At 52.7% G+C, this 17,959-nt stretch overlaps 1 protein-coding gene across 2 annotated transcripts in view; it reads right to left on the bottom strand.

Moving 5' to 3' along the window:
- The window catches only part of FRMPD3 (FERM and PDZ domain containing 3), a 33,091-nt gene that overhangs the window by 13,108 nt on the left and 2,024 nt on the right, over nt 1–17,959 (bottom strand). Inside the window, exons 2-8 of one of the 2 annotated variants that reach the window (XM_075573042.1) lie at nt 10,861–10,975; nt 10,635–10,749; nt 9,559–9,746; nt 6,293–6,395; nt 2,855–2,900; nt 1,549–1,653; nt 580–696 (exon numbers count right to left, since the gene is read on the bottom strand). In XM_075573042.1, the coding sequence (XP_075429157.1) occupies nt 580–696; nt 1,549–1,653; nt 2,855–2,900; nt 6,293–6,395; nt 9,559–9,697 (510 nt within the window). In that variant the 5' untranslated portion in view covers nt 9,698–9,746; nt 10,635–10,749; nt 10,861–10,975. Of the gene's footprint in view, nt 1–579; nt 697–1,548; nt 1,834–2,854; nt 2,901–6,292; nt 6,396–9,558; nt 9,747–10,634; nt 10,750–10,860; nt 10,976–17,959 lie in introns of those variants that run through there. The other variant, XM_075573039.1, reaches the window with a different exon arrangement.

Genomic DNA, 17,959 nt, shown 5'->3' with positions numbered 1-17,959 from the left:
GTGAGTTGCCATGGCAGCCCCAGCCTTTCTCCCAAATGGGTTAGTCTGCTGTCTCCCCCTCTGTTCTGCCCACAGATGGTCTGTCCCCAGACTATCTTACACCCAGCATACACTGCTTCATCCTTTCCACCATTTTCCCTGGATTCGTGAGTACCTCTCTGTAAACCCTGTAATGGTGCTGAAGGAGAATCTTTTCACCTCCCTTGATCACTGAGCACACACAGAGACACCTACACCTCTACACAAGAGACTGTACCTTATCCTGTTTTCCCTCAATAAAACCAAGAAAAGAAACAGATCTTGTCGTGCTTAGGAAAGAGGGCTAGTTGGCACTATCTGAGCTAAGACATAACCACGTGATCCTCTAGCTTCCAGAATACATTGTAAAGCGTTGGATATGCCATTCGTTGTAAAGTGAAACGTTGGATAACGAGGACTACCTGTATATATATTCAGTATATACAGATAGGGTGTATATATAGAGATAAAGAGATACACACACACCAAAAGTGTGTGTGTATATATATGTACAAACAAAGAGGGGGGTGTATATAGGGGTTCTGGAGTCACGTGACTGGCCTTGACGGTGGTTCGTCCATCGAAGGTGAAGGATTTGATCTGCCCGTTTTCCAGGAAAACCTTCAGCACGTTGGGGATGAGGAGGAGGGGAGGGGAGTCCTTCATCTTCAGCATGTCCTAAAGGGGTTGGTGGGGAGGTGGGGAGATGGAGAGTGGTGGGGAGAGATAGGGGTGAGGTGGGGAGGGAGGGTGAGGGGGGAGAGAGAGAGGTGTGGACAGGGAGAGAGAAGAGAAAGGCGGAGAGATAGAGAGAAAGAAAGGCAGAGGTCACAAAAATGGGGCCGTCGCTCACATAAGGGCCGCTGTGCCTCCACAGGGTGGGAGCTGTGGCTGGCTCTCCTCCCCCCTCCCCCTCACCACGAGAGTTCATAGATTTCGCGCCAACGGGGGAGGGGAAGGGGTGACTCGCGTCGGCTATTTAAACCCTGCGCACGCTCAACCCCAGCATTGATTTTGTTTTTTCCCACCCCCCCATCCCATTGAGAATGTAATGTCGTGTCTAACCATGTCTTATGAATCTGTTATCAGATCCATCGTCACAGCTTCGGCGGTCAGCCGTCAGGCCAGTCACCGTAGGGACACCGTGAAAACCCGAAATGAGGCTCTACCCGATGCGCATGGGCCCCAGATAGCGTCCCCCTGAAAAAGATCGTGCGGGCCGGAGGCGCCGACGCAGGAAGTCGGGCGCTGTACCCCTGGCACCAATCTTAGGAAGCTGGGCTCTCTCCTATGCGGGTAGGCCCAGGCGGCCATGATAAGGGGGAGGGAGAGGAAAGAGAGCAATGGAAAGGTAAACAGAGAGGGAGACAGAGGAGGAAGGTAGTGAGAGAGGAAGAGAGGTATAGAGAGAAAAAGGGGGAGTTGGAGAGAGGGGAAGATGCACAGTGGGAGGCGTTATATAGCGCAGTGGGAGGAGTTATATAGCGCAGTGGGAGGAGTTACACCCTCTGAGACGGGGGTGCTACTCACGGCGTTGGGCTGTCCCACGGAGACGAGCTCAGAGAACCGCACCCTGCCCGGGTTGGATCGCAGCTGCTCCTTCTTGGCAGCGCTGATAAACGCAGACTTGGGCGACTGGAACAGGATGGGGGAGGGGGCCTGGGTCAGACTGGGGGGTCACAAGAAGCCTAAACAACCCCCTCCCCCCCTCCCCTCCCCCCCACACAGTGCATAAACAGCACAGAGATTCACAGTGGGGCAGAATTTAAAAGCCCCAATATAAAACCTACAGGATACACTAAAACCAGTGCTGTTTTATTTCCAGATCCTGCGGGGGCGAGGGGGTGTGGAAGGGGAGGGGGCGAGGAAGGGAGATGGGGGGGTAAGGGGGTGAGATAAGGGCGAGGAAGGGGCGAGGGGGTGAGGAAGGGGGGAGGAGGACCGAGGGGTGGGAAAAGGGGCGAGGAAGTGAGGAAAGGGGAGGGGTGAGGAAGGGTGAGGGGGTGGGAAAAGGGGCGAGGTGGAGGAAGGGGATAGGAGGTGAGGAAGAAGGCGGTGAGGAAGGGGCGGGGTAAGGAAGGGAGAAAGGGGTGAGGAAAGGGTGAGGGGGTGAAGAAGGGGGTGAGGAAGGGAGAAGGGGGTGAGGGAAGAAGGTGGTGAGGAAAGGGCGAGGGGGTGAGGGGAATAGGTGGTGAGGAAGGGCGAGGGGGTGAGGGGAATAGGTGGTGAGGAAGGGGCGAGGGGGTGAGAAAGGGCAGAGGGAATGATGAACGGGGAGGGTTGAGGAAGGGAGGAGGAGAGGAGGGGGTGAGTAGGAAGAGAGGAAGGTGCGAGAGAGGGAAAGGGGCGAGGGGTGAGGAAGGAGCGAGGGGTGAGGAAGGAGCGAGGGGTGAGGAAGGAGGGTGGGGGGGACTCTGTTCTTCTTCAAACATGGGGATGGGGGGTCTGTTGCTAAATTAAAACAGCAAAAAAACAGCATCAGATTTAGCACAGGGATCCTATTAAAAAATGTTTTTACCAGGATGTTTTATTTGCTGCTGAATCTGGTGCTGCTATGTCCCCCCTTCGCACACCGCCAGCCTCGGACCGATCGGCCGCACTGCCGGATTTGGAAGCAGCACCAGATTTATGCTCAGGGGAAAATCCCGTTGTTTTGTGCTGTAGGATTTCCTAATCTGGTGCCGTTTTTCTTGGAGCCTTCTTAATGATAAAGCTCATGAGGGTCGGCCATTTTTAAAGTCAACTGCTACTATGATGGTAACCCATCATCTGGGTGCCTTACTGCTGCCAGGGCCCTAATACCCCTGATACCAACATATTTAGGGCTCGTGCTTGCCTGGTGGGGATGGAGCACGGTCAAAGTGATTGATTCTCCCGCATTCCTGCAGCAGTGGGAGAAAAAAAGATGGCGGGCACCTCATTATCCCTCTGTACAGGGTATATACATAGAACAAGGCTGCAGGTCCTTCTGTCTGTGTCACCTGTGTCACCCTGCTGTGGGAGGGGCAGTCTCCGCTCTGTCTGTGTCACCTGTGTCACCCTGCTGTGGGAGGGGCAGTCTCCGCTCTGTCTGTGTCACCTGTGTCACCCTGCTGTGGGAGGAGCAGTCTCCCCCCTCTGTGTCCCTGTGTCACCCTGCTGTGGGAGGGGCAGTCTCCCCTCTCTGTGTCACCCTGCTGTGGGAGGGGCAGTCTCCCCTCTCTGTGTCACCCTGCTGTGGGAGGGGCAGTCTCCCCTCTCTGTGTCCCTGTGTCACCCTGCTGTGGGAGGGGCAGTCTCCCCTCTCTGTGTCCCTGTGTCACCCTGCTGTGGGAGGGGCCGTCTCTCCTCTCTGTGTCCCTGTGTCACCCTGCTGTGGGAGGAGCAGTCTCCCCCCTCTGTGTCCCTGTGTCACCCTGCTGTGGGAGGGGCAGTCTCCCCTCTCTGTGTCCCTGTGTCACCCTGCTGTGGGAGGGGCCGTCTCTCCTCTGTCTGTGTCACCCTGCTGTGGGAGGGGCCGTCTCTCCTCTGTCTGTGTCACCCTGCTGTGGGAGGGGCCGTCTCTCCTCTCTGTGTCCCTGTGTCACCCTGCTGTGGGAGGGGCAGTCTCTCCTCTCTGTGTCCCTGTGTCACCCTGCTGTGGGAGGGGCAGTCTCCCCTCTCTGTGTCCCTATGTCACCCTGCTGTGGGAGGGGCAGTCTCCCCTCTCTGTGTCCCTGTGTCACCCTGCTGTGGGAGGGGCAGTCTCCCCTCTCTGTGTCCCTGTGTCACCCTGCTGTGGGAGGGGCAGTCTCCCCTCTCTGTGTCCCTGTGTCACCCTGCTGTGGGAGGGGCAGTCTCCCCTCTCTGTGTCCCTGTGTCACCCTGCTGTGGGAGGGGCAGTCTCCCCTCTCTGTGTCCCTGTGTCACCCTGCTGTGGGAGGGGCAGTCTCCCCTCTCTGTGTCCCTGTGTCACCCTGCTGTGGAAGGGGTCGTCTCTCCTCTCTGTGTCCCTGTGTCACCCTGCTGTGGGAGGGGCAGTCTCCCCTCTCTGTGTCCCTTGTCACCCTGCTGTGGGAGGGGCAGTCTCCCCTCTCTGTGTCCCTGTGTCACCCTGCTGTGGGAGGGGCAGTCTCCCCTCTCTGTGTCCCTGAGTCACCCTGCTGTGGGAGGGGCCGTCTCTCCTCTGTCTGTGTCACCCTGCTGTGGGAGGGGCAGTCTCCCCTCTCTGTGTCCCTGTGTCACCCTGCTGTGGGAGGGGCAGTCTCCCCTCTCTGTGTCCCTGTGTCACCCTGCTGTGGGAGGGGCAGTCTCCCCTCTCTGTGTCCCTGTGTCACCCTGCTGTGGGAGGGGCAGTCTCCCCTCTCTGTGTCCCTGTGTCATCCCGATGTGAAAGGGGCAGTCTCCCCTCTCTGTGTCCCTGTGTCATCCCGATGTGGGAGGGGCAGTCTCCCCTCTGTCACCGTGTCACCCTGCTGTGGGAGGGGCAGTCTCCCCTCTGTCACCGTGTCACCCTGCTGTGGGAGGGGCCGTCTCTCCTCTCTGTGTCCCTGTGTCACCCTGCTGTGGGAGGGGCAGTCTCTCCTCTCTGTGTCCCTGTGTCACCCTGCTGTGGGAGGGGCAGTCTCCCCTCTCTGTGTCCCTGTGTCATCCCGATGTGGGAGGGGCAGTCTCCCCTCTGTCCCTGTGTCACCCTGCTGTGGGAGGGGCCGTCTCTCCTCTCTGTGTCCCTGTGTCACCCTGCTGTGGGAGGAGCAGTCTCCCCCCTCTGTGTCCCTGTGTCACCCTGCTGTGGGAGGGGCCGTCTCTCCTCTGTCTGTGTCACCCTGCTGTGGGAGGGGCCGTCTCTCCTCTGTCTGTGTCACCCTGCTGTGGGAGGGGCCGTCTCTCCTCTCTGTGTCCCTGTGTCACCCTGCTGTGGGAGGGGCAGTCTCTCCTCTCTGTGTCCCTGTGTCACCCTGCTGTGGGAGGGGCAGTCTCCCCTCTCTGTGTCCCTATGTCACCCTGCTGTGGGAGGGGCAGTCTCCCCTCTCTGTGTCCCTGTGTCACCCTGCTGTGGGAGGGGCAGTCTCCCCTCTCTGTGTCCCTGTGTCACCCTGCTGTGGGAGGGGCAGTCTCCCCTCTCTGTGTCCCTGTGTCACCCTGCTGTGGGAGGGGCAGTCTCCCCTCTCTGTGTCCCTGTGTCACCCTGCTGTGGGAGGGGCAGTCTCCCCTCTCTGTGTCCCTGTGTCACCCTGCTGTGGGAGGGGCAGTCTCCCCTCTCTGTGTCCCTGTGTCACCCTGCTGTGGAAGGGGTCGTCTCTCCTCTCTGTGTCCCTGTGTCACCCTGCTGTGGGAGGGGCAGTCTCCCCTCTCTGTGTCCCTTGTCACCCTGCTGTGGGAGGGGCAGTCTCCCCTCTCTGTGTCCCTGTGTCACCCTGCTGTGGGAGGGGCAGTCTCCCCTCTCTGTGTCCCTGTGTCACCCTGCTGTGGGACGGGCCGTCTCTCCTCTGTCTGTGTCACCCTGCTGTGGGAGGGGCAGTCTCCCCTCTCTGTGTCCCTGTGTCACCCTGCTGTGGGAGGGGCAGTCTCCCCTCTCTGTGTCCCTGTGTCACCCTGCTGTGGGAGGGGCAGTCTCCCCTCTCTGTGTCCCTGTGTCACCCTGCTGTGGGAGGGGCAGTCTCCCCTCTCTGTGTCCCTGTGTCATCCCGATGTGAAAGGGGCAGTCTCCCCTCTCTGTGTCCCTGTGTCATCCCGATGTGGGAGGGGCAGTCTCCCCTCTGTCACCGTGTCACCCTGCTGTGGGAGGGGCAGTCTCCCCTCTGTCACCGTGTCACCCTGCTGTGGGAGAGGCAGTCTCCCCTCTGTCACCGTGTCACCCTGCTGTGGGAGGGGCAGTCTCCCCTCTGTCTGTCACCCTGCTGTGGGAGGGGCAGTCTCCCCTCTGTCTGTCACCCTGCTGTGGGAGGGGCAGTCTCCCCTCTGTCACCGTGTCACCCTGCTGTGGGAGGGGCAGTCTCCCCTCTGTCACCGTGTCACCCTGCTGTGGGAGGGGCAGTCTTCCCTCTGTCATGTGTCACCCTACTGTGGGAGGGGCAGTCTTCCCTCTGTCATGTGTCACCCTACTGTGGGAGGGGCAGTCTCCCCTCTGTCACTGTGTCACCCTGCTGTGGGAGGGGCACTCTCCCCTCTGTCACTGTGTCACCCTGCTGTGTGAGGGGCAGTCTCCCCTCTGTCACCGTGTCACCCTGCTGTGGGAGGGGCAGTCTCCCCTCTGTCATGTGTCACCCTACTGTGGGAGGGGCCGTCTCCCCTTTGTCGCCCTGTCACTTGTTACCTGACCAGCTCTATGAACCTCTCCCTCGATGCGTCGCTCACATCCTCCTGGTTAATGGCCAAGATCTGATCTCCAGAGATGAGCTTATTCTCAGAGGGTCCTCCTGCAGCGACGGAGGGAGCAAGCACTCACACCGAGGAGGGGAGAGAGTGGAGGAGAGGGAGAGACAGTGAGAGGGAGAGACAGTGAGGGAGAGAGTGAAGGAGGGGGGACAGTGAGATGGAGAGAGGGAGACAGTGAGAGGGAGACAGTGAGGGAGAGAGTGAGACAGTGAGGGGGAGACAGTGAGGGAGAGAGTGAAGGAGAGGGAGAGACAGTGAGGGAGAGAGTGAGACAGTGAGAGGCAGACAGTGAGGGAGAGAGTGAAGGAGGGGGGGGGACAGTGAGAGGGAGACAGTGAGGGAGAGAGTGAAGGAGAGGGGGGACAGTGAGAGGGAGACAGTGAGGGAGAGAGTGGAGGAGAGGGAGACAGTGAGAGGGAGACAGTGAGGGAGAGAGTGAAGGAAGGAGGGGGACAGTGAGGGAGAGAGTGAAGGAGGGAGGGGGGACAGTGAGAGGGAGACAGTGAGAGGGAGACAGTGAGGGAGAGCATGAAGGAGAGGGAGAGACAGTGAGAGGGAGACAGTGAAGGAGAGAGTGAAAGAGAGAGACCGTGACGGAGAGAGTGACGGTGAGGGGCAGACAGAGAGAGGGAGAGACAGTGAGGGAGAGACAGTGAGGGAGAGCGTGAAGGAGAGAGACCGTGACAGAGAGAGTGACGGTGAGGGGCAGACAGAGAGAGGGAGAGAGTGACAGAGAGGGGGAGACACTGAGAGAGAGAGTGACGGAGAGGGGGAGACACTGAGAGAGAGAGTGAAGGCGAGGGAGAGACAATGAGGGAAAGAGAGTGACCGCAAGGGCGAGAGAGACAGTGAGGGAGGGGGAGACAGTGAGGGAGACAGTGAGGGAGAGAGTGAGACCGTGACGGAGAGAGTGACGGTGAGGGGCAGACAGAGAGAGGGACGGAGAGGGGGAGACACTGAGAGAAAGAGAGTGACCGCAAGGGAGGGAGAGACAGTGAGGGAGAGAGTGAAGGCGAGGGAGAGACAGTGAGGGAAAGAGAGTGACCGCAAGGGAGGGAGAAACAGTGAGGGAGAGAGTGAAGGCGAGGGAGAGACAGTGAGGGAGGGGGAGACAGTGAGGGAGAGAGTGAAGGCGAGGGAGAGACAATGAGGGAAAGAGAGTGACCGCAAAGGAGGGAGAGACAGTGAGGGAGGGGGAGACAGTGAGGGAGGGGGAGACAGTGAGGGAGAGAGTGAAGGCGAGGGAGAGACAGTGAGAGGGAGACAGTGAAGGAGGGAGAGACAGTGAGGGAGACAGTGAGGGAGAGAGTGAAGGCGAGGGAGAGACAATGAGGGAAAGAGAGTGACCGCAAGGGAGAGAGAGACAGTGAGGGAGGGAGAGACAGTGAGGGAGGGGGAGACAGTGAGGGAGGGGGAGACAGTGAGGGAGAGACAGTGAGGGAGGGGGAGAAAGTGAGGGAGAGACTGTGAGGGAGGGGGAGACAGTGAGGGAGAGACAGTGAGGCAGGGGGAGACAGTGAGGGAGAGACAGTGAGGGAGGGGGAGACAGTGAGGGAGAGAGTGAAGGCGAGGGAGAGACAGTGAGGGAAAGAGAGTGACCACAAGGGAGGGAGAGACAGTGAGGGAGAGAGTGAAGGAGAGAGACCGTGACGGAGAGAGTGACGGAGAGGGAGAGACAGTGAGAGGGAGACAGTGAAGGAGAGGGAGAGACAGTGAGGGAAAGAGAGAGACCGCAAGGGAGGGAGAGAAGGAGAGGGAGAGACAGTGACGGAGAGAGTGAAGGAGAGAGAGACAGTGAGAGAGGGAGACAGTGAGGGAGAGGGAGAGACAGAGTAAGGGATGGAGAGAGAGATCGCAAGGGAGGGAGAGACAGTGAGGGAGGGGGAGACACTGTGAGGAATGGAGTGAGAGATAGTGAGAGACAAGAGTGAGGGAGGGAGAGAGAGAGAGAGAAAGGAAGAAAGAGAGGGAGGGAGGGAGGGAAAGACTCACAGAGGGAGAGAGTGAAGGAGGGGAGAGACAGTGTGAATGGATGAGTGAGTATGGAACAAATTAATGTGAGTGGATGAGTGAGTGCATGAATGAGAAAGTATGTAATGAGGGATGAATGTGAGTGGATGCATGACTGAGTGTGAGTGGATTAGTGAGTGTATATTTGATGAATGTGATTGGACACATGTGTGTGGAATGAGTGTCAGTGGAGGCGTGAGTGTGAGTGAGCATGGAATGACTCTGAATTGATGAGTAAGTGTGGAATTAATTCATTTGAGTGGATGACTGAGTGCAATGGATGAGTGTGAGTGGATGAGTGAGTGTAGATGACTGCATATCGAATTAATGAATGTGGGTGAGTGAGTGTGAGTAAAGAGTGGATATGGAATTAATATGAGTGAATAAGTACGTGTGGAAAAAATGAGTGTTAGAGTGTGAGTAAGGGTGAATTAAAGAGTGAGTATATGATGAGTGATTGAGTGAGTGTGCAAAGAATGAATGTGAGTGGGCACGCACATGCGGAATGAATAAATGTGAGTGAAAGGGTGAGTGTGGAATGAATAACTGAGTGGATGAGTAAACAAATGATTAAATTAACAAATTATTGAGTTAGTGTGAATGAAAAAGTGTGTGAGTGGATGAATAGGTTAGAGAATAAATTAGTGTGAGTATGGTATGAAGTATTGTGAGAAAATGAGTGAGTGTGAGTGAAATTAGTGTAAATGAAAGATTGAATGAGTGCAAGTAAAGGAGTTAGTGAACGAGTGAGTGTGTAAGAGTGAATGAATACATTTGGCATGAGTGTGTGTGAGTGGATGAGTTAGTAAAACAGTGAGGATTGAGTGAGTAAATGAATGTGATTGAATGAGTAAAAGTGAATGGGAGTGAAGAAGTGTGTGTGACTGAATATGTGTGAGGGAATGCATGTAAGTGAATTAATGTGTGACTGCATGAGTGGGTGTGAGTGAATGTTTGAGTCTGAGTGGGTGGGTGAATGAGTGTGAGTGAGAGTAAATGAGTGAATTAATTAATGAGTACGGGTGAATGGATGAGTGTGAGTGAATGTGTGTGTGTGTGAGTGAGTGAATTAATGAGTAAGAGTGAGTGGATGAGTATGAGTGAACTAGTGAATGTACCTGGATAAGTGCGTGGATGAGTGAGTGTGGGTGGATGCATGAGTGCGAGTGTATTAGTGAGTGTCCCTGGAGTTACCTGCAATGACGGACCGCACCACGACCGGCCGCGTGCTGCCCGCTACAAACCCGAAACCGCAGCCGGGATGGCGCAGAATGATCACCTGACGCAGAGACTCGGAGATCAGCTGACCACATTCCATAGCACCCCCCCGCATCACATGACTGCGCAGAGAGAGGGACAGGAGCCACTGTCACTGTGTCACCCTGTGGGGGAAGGGACAGACTCCATGTCACATAGGTACCCATTCTGTGTCACTGTGTCACCCTGCGGGGAGGGACAGACTCCATGTCCCATAGGTACCCATTCTGTGTCACTGTGTCACCCTGCGGGGAGGGACAGACTCCATGTCCCATAGGTACCCGTTCTGTGTCACTGTGTCACCCTGTGGGGGAGGGACAGAGTCCATGTCACATAGGTACCCATTCTGCGTCACTGTGTCACCCTGCGGGGAGGGACAGACTCCATGTCCCATAGGTACCCGTTCTGTGTCACTGTGTCACCCTGCGGGGGAGGGACAGAGTCCATGTCACATAGGTACCCATTCTGTGTCACTGTGTCACCCTGCGGGGAGGGACAGACTCCATGTCCCATAGGTCCCCTCTGCGTCACTGTGTCACCCTGCGCAGGAGGGACAGACCATGTCCTACAGTTCCCCACTTCCCCTCTGTCACTATGCGGGGGGAGGGACCGGCTCCATGTCCCATACAGTAGCTCCCCTCTGTCTGTGTCACTGTGTCACCCTGCGGGGGAGAGGGACCGACTCTACGTGACATAGTTCCTTTCCTTCTGTTTCACTATGTAACCCTGCATGGGGGGGAGGGCAGGGGGACAGACTCCATGTCACATAGCTCCCCTCTGTCTGTGTCACTGTGTCACCCTGCGGGGGGAGGGACAGACTCCATGTCCCATAGCTCCCCTCTGTCTGTGTCACTGTGTCACTCTGCGGGGGAAGGGACAGACCCCATGTCCCATAGCTCCCCTTCTGTCTGTGTCACTGTGTCACCCTGCGGGGGGAGGGACAGACTCCATGTCCCATAGCTCCCCTTCTGTCTGTGTCACTGTGTCACCCTGCGTTGTGACATTATCCGTACCTGGACAGCGGGAGGATCGGCTCACTCTATGCTTCTTTCACAGGACATTCGGGATACATGTCCGAAATGCGTCCCTGTGTGACACGCCTGGTCCCCCGCGTGTGATGTCTCAGCGCTGTGTGTACAGTATATATATATATATATATATAAATATATACAGTATATACTTATCCCAAACAGCATCAGCAATCTGCACACTCCCTGCATGTCAGTACAAGGCCTGTACCTGCTCAGGGTCGTTCCTCCACGTCCATCGCGGGCCATTCCTAGACCCATGGGACACCCCAAAGGCAATCTCCGCCTACTTCAGGGCGACCCGCATATTACAAGGAGCTGAGGGGCTGTGAATGAGAGAACATCATACATTTAGATATATACACACACATATATATACATACATACATATATATATATATATAAACCATACGATACCGTTTGAAGCACGAGATCAGGAGACAGCACTCTGGTAAGTTTGATCACAAGTTTAGTATTGAACAAGACACATAACCCGACGTTTCGGTCCCCCAGTGGGACCTTTCTCAAGGTGGTGACACCAGGGGGACCGAAACGTCGGGTTATGTGTCTTGTTCAATACTAAACTTGTGATCAAACTTACCAGAGTGCTGTCTCCTGATCTCGTGCTTCAAACGGTATCGTATGGTTTATTATTGCTTTATGGGACAAGCACCCAATTTTTTCTACTTGCAAGTGGAGTGCCGGCTGCTTCTGTGGATTATATATATATATATATATATATATATATATATATATATATATATATATAATCCAAAGATATAGTATATATATATATATATATATGTGTGTGTGTGTGCTCATTTGCATGTCATTTCCCAGAATCCCTTGCTGCAGTGGAAGTGCTGTGTGCTGGGTGATAATGGTGAAAGGTGGGGTTGCAGATCTGCCTAAGACATGCAGATAAGCATACAGTTGTATTTACATTTATATATATATATATATATACACACTATATATATACCTTCCTCAAATTCTTATCTGACTACCTCAAAGTGGCGGGAAGGTGGAAATCAATACCCGGCTAAAGTGAGGCCGGTATGGAAGTTAAGGCCTCAACCCCCAAATATGGAACACCCCAAAGAGCAATGGCCCGCATTCTCCGGGGGCTGGAATGTCCCTGGATCTGATAGTGTTCAGGAAGAAGGCAGAGGGGGCCAAGAATCCCTGGAGGAAAAACAAAAGCTGTCATTCAAACCTAAACCTGGCTACCGACAACAGCCGGACTCTCTCCAGTGAGCAGAACTGGGAGGTGAACTTGTAAAGGTTAAATGGGATATAAGAGTCTGCTTCAACATCAAGTCACACAGACAATGACTGAAGTGGAAGACTTCTACCAAGAAATCAACCAACTTAGCAACAAAGGAAATTGTAAGTATGGTTACGGTAACAGGAGTGAACGTGGGGACAGATTGGGAGAATTTGCAGAACGTGAAAACACATCACGAATTCATTCTTCAAGAGGAATCCAAATAGTAAATGGCCACGGGATGGACCCAATAGAGTCAGGAATGAAATGGGCTACATTCTAACTAATAAGAAACAGGTGATTGAAGACTGCACAGTCCTTAACCGTTTTGACACAAGGAGAGACCACAGATTGGTTCGCTGCCGATTACATCTAAATGTGAAGTTGTAAAGAAGAAAACTGAAAAAAAAAAAGACAAAAATAATCATCAATAACCGCAAGAAAAACAGCAGAGAATTTCAACAAGGACTGAAAAAATGGCTTCAGCGTGCTCAAAATGCACGGGGATACTTAAACAATTATCAAGAACTTATGAAGATTGTATTTGAAAGCGCAGAAAAAACTGGAGGAATCACGGACAAAAAAAAGGATAAGACAATATCCGATGAGACAAAACGATTAATGAGGAGACGACAAGGAATGAAGCAATCGCAAGACGCAAGAATAAGAATTGGACATGCAGAGCCGTGCGAGGCGATCCGCAAACGTATAACTGAAGATGTAAGGAACCGTAACTGTGATGCGGTGAGGAAGACAACTGAAGATAACAAATGCTTGAAGAAGACAGAGCGGCAAGTTACGATTGGGAAGAAGTAAATCATTCCACTCACACAGGTGGATGGGTCAACAATAAAAGATTGTGCACTTATCATAAAGAAGGTTGAGGACTTCAATCTGAAATTGTACGTGAACACAGATAATACCGGGCGAAATCCAGCAGAGGACAAGCAAGTAGAAGCCACTGATGAACCACGCGTCCTTCTAGAAGTGGCCAAAACAATCAAATCCATGAAGAATGAGAATGCTTCTGGGGCAGATGGAATTACAACTAGGGCCGGTGTAAGGGTATTCGGCACCCTAGGGCGAACCTACAGCCCTGCCCCCCCCGCCCGCCCCCCAGACCTTTCAGATAAAAAAAACATTATTATAGCTCCATTCTCTCTCACCCCCCCCTCCTCATCCTCTCTCGTCTCACCCCCCTCCCACTCCTCCTCTCTCACCCCCTCTCACCCAATCACCCCCCTCCTCCTCTTCCTCACACCCTGCCTCTTCTTCCTCACACCCCTCCTCCACCTCCTCTCTCGTCTCACCCCCCACTACTCCTCTCTCACCCCCTCCTCTTTCATTGCACCCCCTCCCACTCCACCTCAATCACCCCTTCCCCCTCCTCTCTCACCCATCCTCCTCTTCCTTTCTCACTCCCCTCTTTCTCCTCTTCCTCTCCCCCCTCCTCTTATTCTCATCCCCCTCCTGCTCTACTCTCTCACCCCCTCCTTCTCTTGTGTTGTGTCCACTGCGTAATCCTGCTTGTTCTCTCGGTTGGACAAAATCAAGGATCTGTTGTAGCCAATTAGTGAGTGTATATATATATATAAAAAAAGTGACAAAAACCCTCCAAAGCAAAGCATGTAGCTGTGGAGGCTTTTTGTCACTTTTTTTACTCACCATGACTTAACTAAGTATGGTAAACCCCATCCTCATTGCTTCAGCTTTGCATAGCCAGTAATCAACCCCACACTGATGAGACCCATTAAGGTCGAAACAGCTGTCTGTGGGTGGGTTTATGCATCTAAACCCTGGCTGTGCTTAAAGCTGTGACCATGCAGCAAGCTTAAGCCTATAGAGAACCATGTTTAAAATGGTTTTGAAGCAAAAAGTGGCACTGTGTGCTCATTTGCATGTCATTTCCCAGAATCACACACACACACACACACACACACACACACACACACACACACACACACACACACACACACACACACACACTGAAATGGCGGTGTGCAGGACAAATCGCAAGAAGAAATGACCATCGTTGGACAAAGATGAAACTCAACTGGATTCCAATAGAGATTAAACGACCATGACGATCAAAAGTAAGATGGGAGGATGAAATCAGAAAATGTGTTGGAGGAGAAGAGAGGCTGTAACTGCAGTAATTGGGAGATCATTGGGGAATTGGGGAAGCCTTCATCCATGAGTGGAGAGACAAGGGCTGAAGATGATATATATATAAATATATATATATATATATAAAAATATTACACATTTTAACTTATGGTGGGTGAAAAAGGCGTCAAGAAATCTCCACCGTATAGCATCTAGCAAATAAAAAGATCACTTGTGAGCACATTCACATGTCTTAGACAAGTCTGCAACCCTGCCTTTCACCATTATCACCCAGCATACAGCGCTTCCACTGCAGCAAGGGATTCTGGGAAATGACATGCAAATGAGCACACCGTGTCACCTTTTGCCTGAAATCCATTTTTACATGGAACCCTTATAAGCTAATGCTCGCTGTTAGCAAAACTTTTACACACAGCATGGGAATCAGATGCAAAGCCAGAGAAACCACTCACAGACATTTTTTTTTTTTAATTCCCTCCCCCGTGAACCCAAGCCCAGCTTGGGTGCTCTTGCATGAGACTGTCCTCCCGAAGTCGAACAAGTCCTGTTATTGCTCCCAAGGCTCTTCAGCCCGATGGCCAAGACATCCCGAGGGCTTCTTGATGACATCCTCCTCTTCTTTTCTTCGGCCAGAAGGACCGCAAGAAAGTCCAAGACTTTAGTTTTCGGTCGGAGCCGACTCACCCAGGTCATTTTCTCTCCGAAGAGAGACGGTGACTAGCCGTGCATCACTGCATCTCCTTTCGCGCACACACACACACACACACACACACACACACACACACACACACACACACACACACACACACACACACACACACACACACACACACACACACACACAGTAAGTGCTATGTGTAAAGTGGGTGCACTGCTACAGCGACCATAGCAGGACACCAAGTGCTGTGTGACGGTGCCTGAGCACCCCAGCTCTGATGGGCCGTTTCAACCTTAATGGGTCTCATCAGTGGCGAAAAAAGTCAGCTGCAGACCGCGTGCAGCGGGTCCTCAGCCTTAGACAGGTCTGCAACCCTGCCTTTCACCATTATCACCTAGCATACAGTGCTTCCACTGCAGCAAGGGATTCTGGGAAATGACATGCAAATGAGCACACCGTGTCACCTTTTGCCTGAAATCCATTCTTACACAGAAACATATATATACCATCCACTCAAATACATTTAACTTCAATTTTTATGAAGGATTCTATGGGCAGAGGAGCACAGGGTGTGAAACTCAGCCTCTCCTAACCTCGCCTCACCTAGTCTCGCTTCTCCTCGCCTCTCCTCGCCTCTCCTCATCTCGCCTCTCTCTGCCTATCTTCTCCTCGCCTCTCCATGCCTAGCCTCGCCTCTTTTCACCTCTCCTAGCCTAGTCTCTCCTCATCTCGCCTCTCCTAGCCTCTATCGCCTCTCCTCACCTCTCCTATCCTTGCCTCTCCTAGGCTACCCTCTCCTCTCCTCTTTTGCTGCCTCTCCTCGCCTATCCTCTCCTAGCCTCCTCTCTCCTCACCTCTCCTAGCCTCCTCACTCCTCCCTCTCCTAGCCTCCCTCTCCTATCCTCCTCTCTCCTAGCCTCCTCTCTCCTCCCTCGCTGCCTCTCCTCGCCTATCCTCCCCTCCTCTCTCCTATCCTCCCCTCGCCTCTCCTATCCTCCCCTCTCCTAGCCTCCTCTCTCCTACCTCTCCTATCCTCCCCTCTCCTGCCTCCTATCCTCCCCTCTCCTATCCTCCTCTCTCCTCGCCTCTCCTCATCTCGCCTCTCTCTGCCTATCTTCTCCTCGCCTCTCCATGCCTAGCCTCGCCTCTCCTCACCTCTCCTAGCCTAGTTTCTCCTCATCTCGCCTCTCCTAGCCTCTATCGCCTCTCCTCACCTCTCCTATCCTTGCCTCTCCTAGGCTACCCTCTCCTCTCCTCTTTTGCTGCCTCTCCTCGCCTATCCTCCCCTCTCCTAGCCTCCCCTCTCCTAGCCTCCTCTCTCCTCCTCTCTCCTAGCCTCCTCTCTCCTCCCTCGCTGCCTCTCCTCGCCTATCCTCCCCTCCTCTCTCCTATCCTCCCCTCGCCTCTCCTAGCCTCGCCTCTCCTATCCTCCCCTCTCCTAGCCTCCTCTTTCCTCCCTCTCCTATCCTCCCCTCTCCTGCCTCTCCTATCCTCCCCTCTCCTATCCTCCTCCTCGACTCCACTCTCCTCTCCTCTCCTAGCCTCCTCTCCTCCCTCTCCTATCCTCCCCTCGCCTCCTCTCTCCTCCCACTCCTAGCCTCGCCTCGCCTCACTGACTTCTCCAGGCCTCTTGGAAATGAATGCAGAATGGAAGTGATAAGCATACAAAGTGCAGGTAATTTAGCAACTTTTAGAGGAAGATTATGAAAACAGAATAAACTGTCAGGAATGAATTGAAAGGGTCGAATTAGATTAACACTTTCTATCAAATGTTGCTTTGGTAATATTGGAAGACACGTAAAAGTCTATTAATTGAGTAAAATTAAACTTACAAGCCTGCAGGAGATATTTTGTTTTGAATTTTGTATATACCACGCACACTACTTTTTACTGTTGTATACATATAGTACTACTATATACAAATTATATATATGTATATTTACACATACACAATATATACAGGTGCCTATCCCCCTTCTCTCTGCCTCTCTCCCTCATATCCCCCTTCTCTCTCCCCCACCTCCCCCCACACCTCTCTCCTATGTCCCCCCTCCCTCTCTCTTCCTTGGGTCCCAAATACACACACACACATAGATATACACCCGCACACAAACACACACACACACACACACACAGATATACACACACATGCAGAGGTACTGTATACACATAGATACACACGCAGAGATACACATGCGTACACACACCAGCGGTGTCCAGTATTGAACTGCACTGTCCTGTATTTGGACACTGTCCAGTAAAAAAGAATGGAGGTAATACTGGATGTATGTGAGAGAGCCGGGCTGTTGCTAGGGGGCTGGGCAGCTTCCTCCATCCTGATTGGCTGCTGCTGAGTAATGCAGCCAATCAGGGGAGGTGTCAGGAGCCTGAGGGTGGGACCAAGGAGAGGAGGAAACTGCATGGAGCAGAGAGGTGTGTGTGTCTCAAGCACGTCACACCTTTCACCATTGTGTCCAGCATTTTTGGAGATGCCAACTGGCAACCTTACATACACACAGATGTACACACACAGAGAGATAGAAAACACACACACACACACACACACACACACACACACACACACACACACACACACACACACACACACACACACACACACACACACACACACACACAGAGATATGCACTCAGATATATACACACACAGAGATATGCACTCAGATATATACACATAGAGATAGACAACAGATACAGACACACACAGAGATATACACACAAAGAAACACAAAGATAGAAAACACACACACGTCCTTACACACAGAGTAATACACACAGATAAATAAATATAGAAATACACAGATACGCACACACACACACAAAATATTCACACACACACACATATATATATATATATATATATATATATATATATATATATATATATATATATATTATATATATACACAAAATTAAACACACATAGCTTACTACACAAAGACTTAAGTAACATTTTGCAGCAGTAAACCAGCTCCTGAGTGCCTTATTGTACCTGTAACATCTTATTGTGGTAACCCACCTCCTGAGTGTCTTATTACCCCCTCTAACATCTTATTGCAGTAACCCAGCTGCTGAGTCCCTTATTGACCCTGTAACATGTCATTGCTGTAACCCAGCTCCTGAGTGCCTTATTACCCCTGTAACATCTCATTGCAGTAACCCAACTCCTGAGTGCCTTATTACCCCAGTAACACCTCATTGCAGTAACCCTGCTCCTGAGTGCCTTATTACCTCTGTAAC

The sequence above is a fragment of the Ascaphus truei genome, chromosome 16, assembly GCF_040206685.1.
Source record: "Ascaphus truei isolate aAscTru1 chromosome 16, aAscTru1.hap1, whole genome shotgun sequence".
Taxonomy (NCBI): domain Eukaryota; kingdom Metazoa; phylum Chordata; class Amphibia; order Anura; family Ascaphidae; genus Ascaphus; species Ascaphus truei.
Note: the sequence above shows the minus strand (reverse complement) of the source record. Positions and strands in the feature narration are given on the sequence as shown.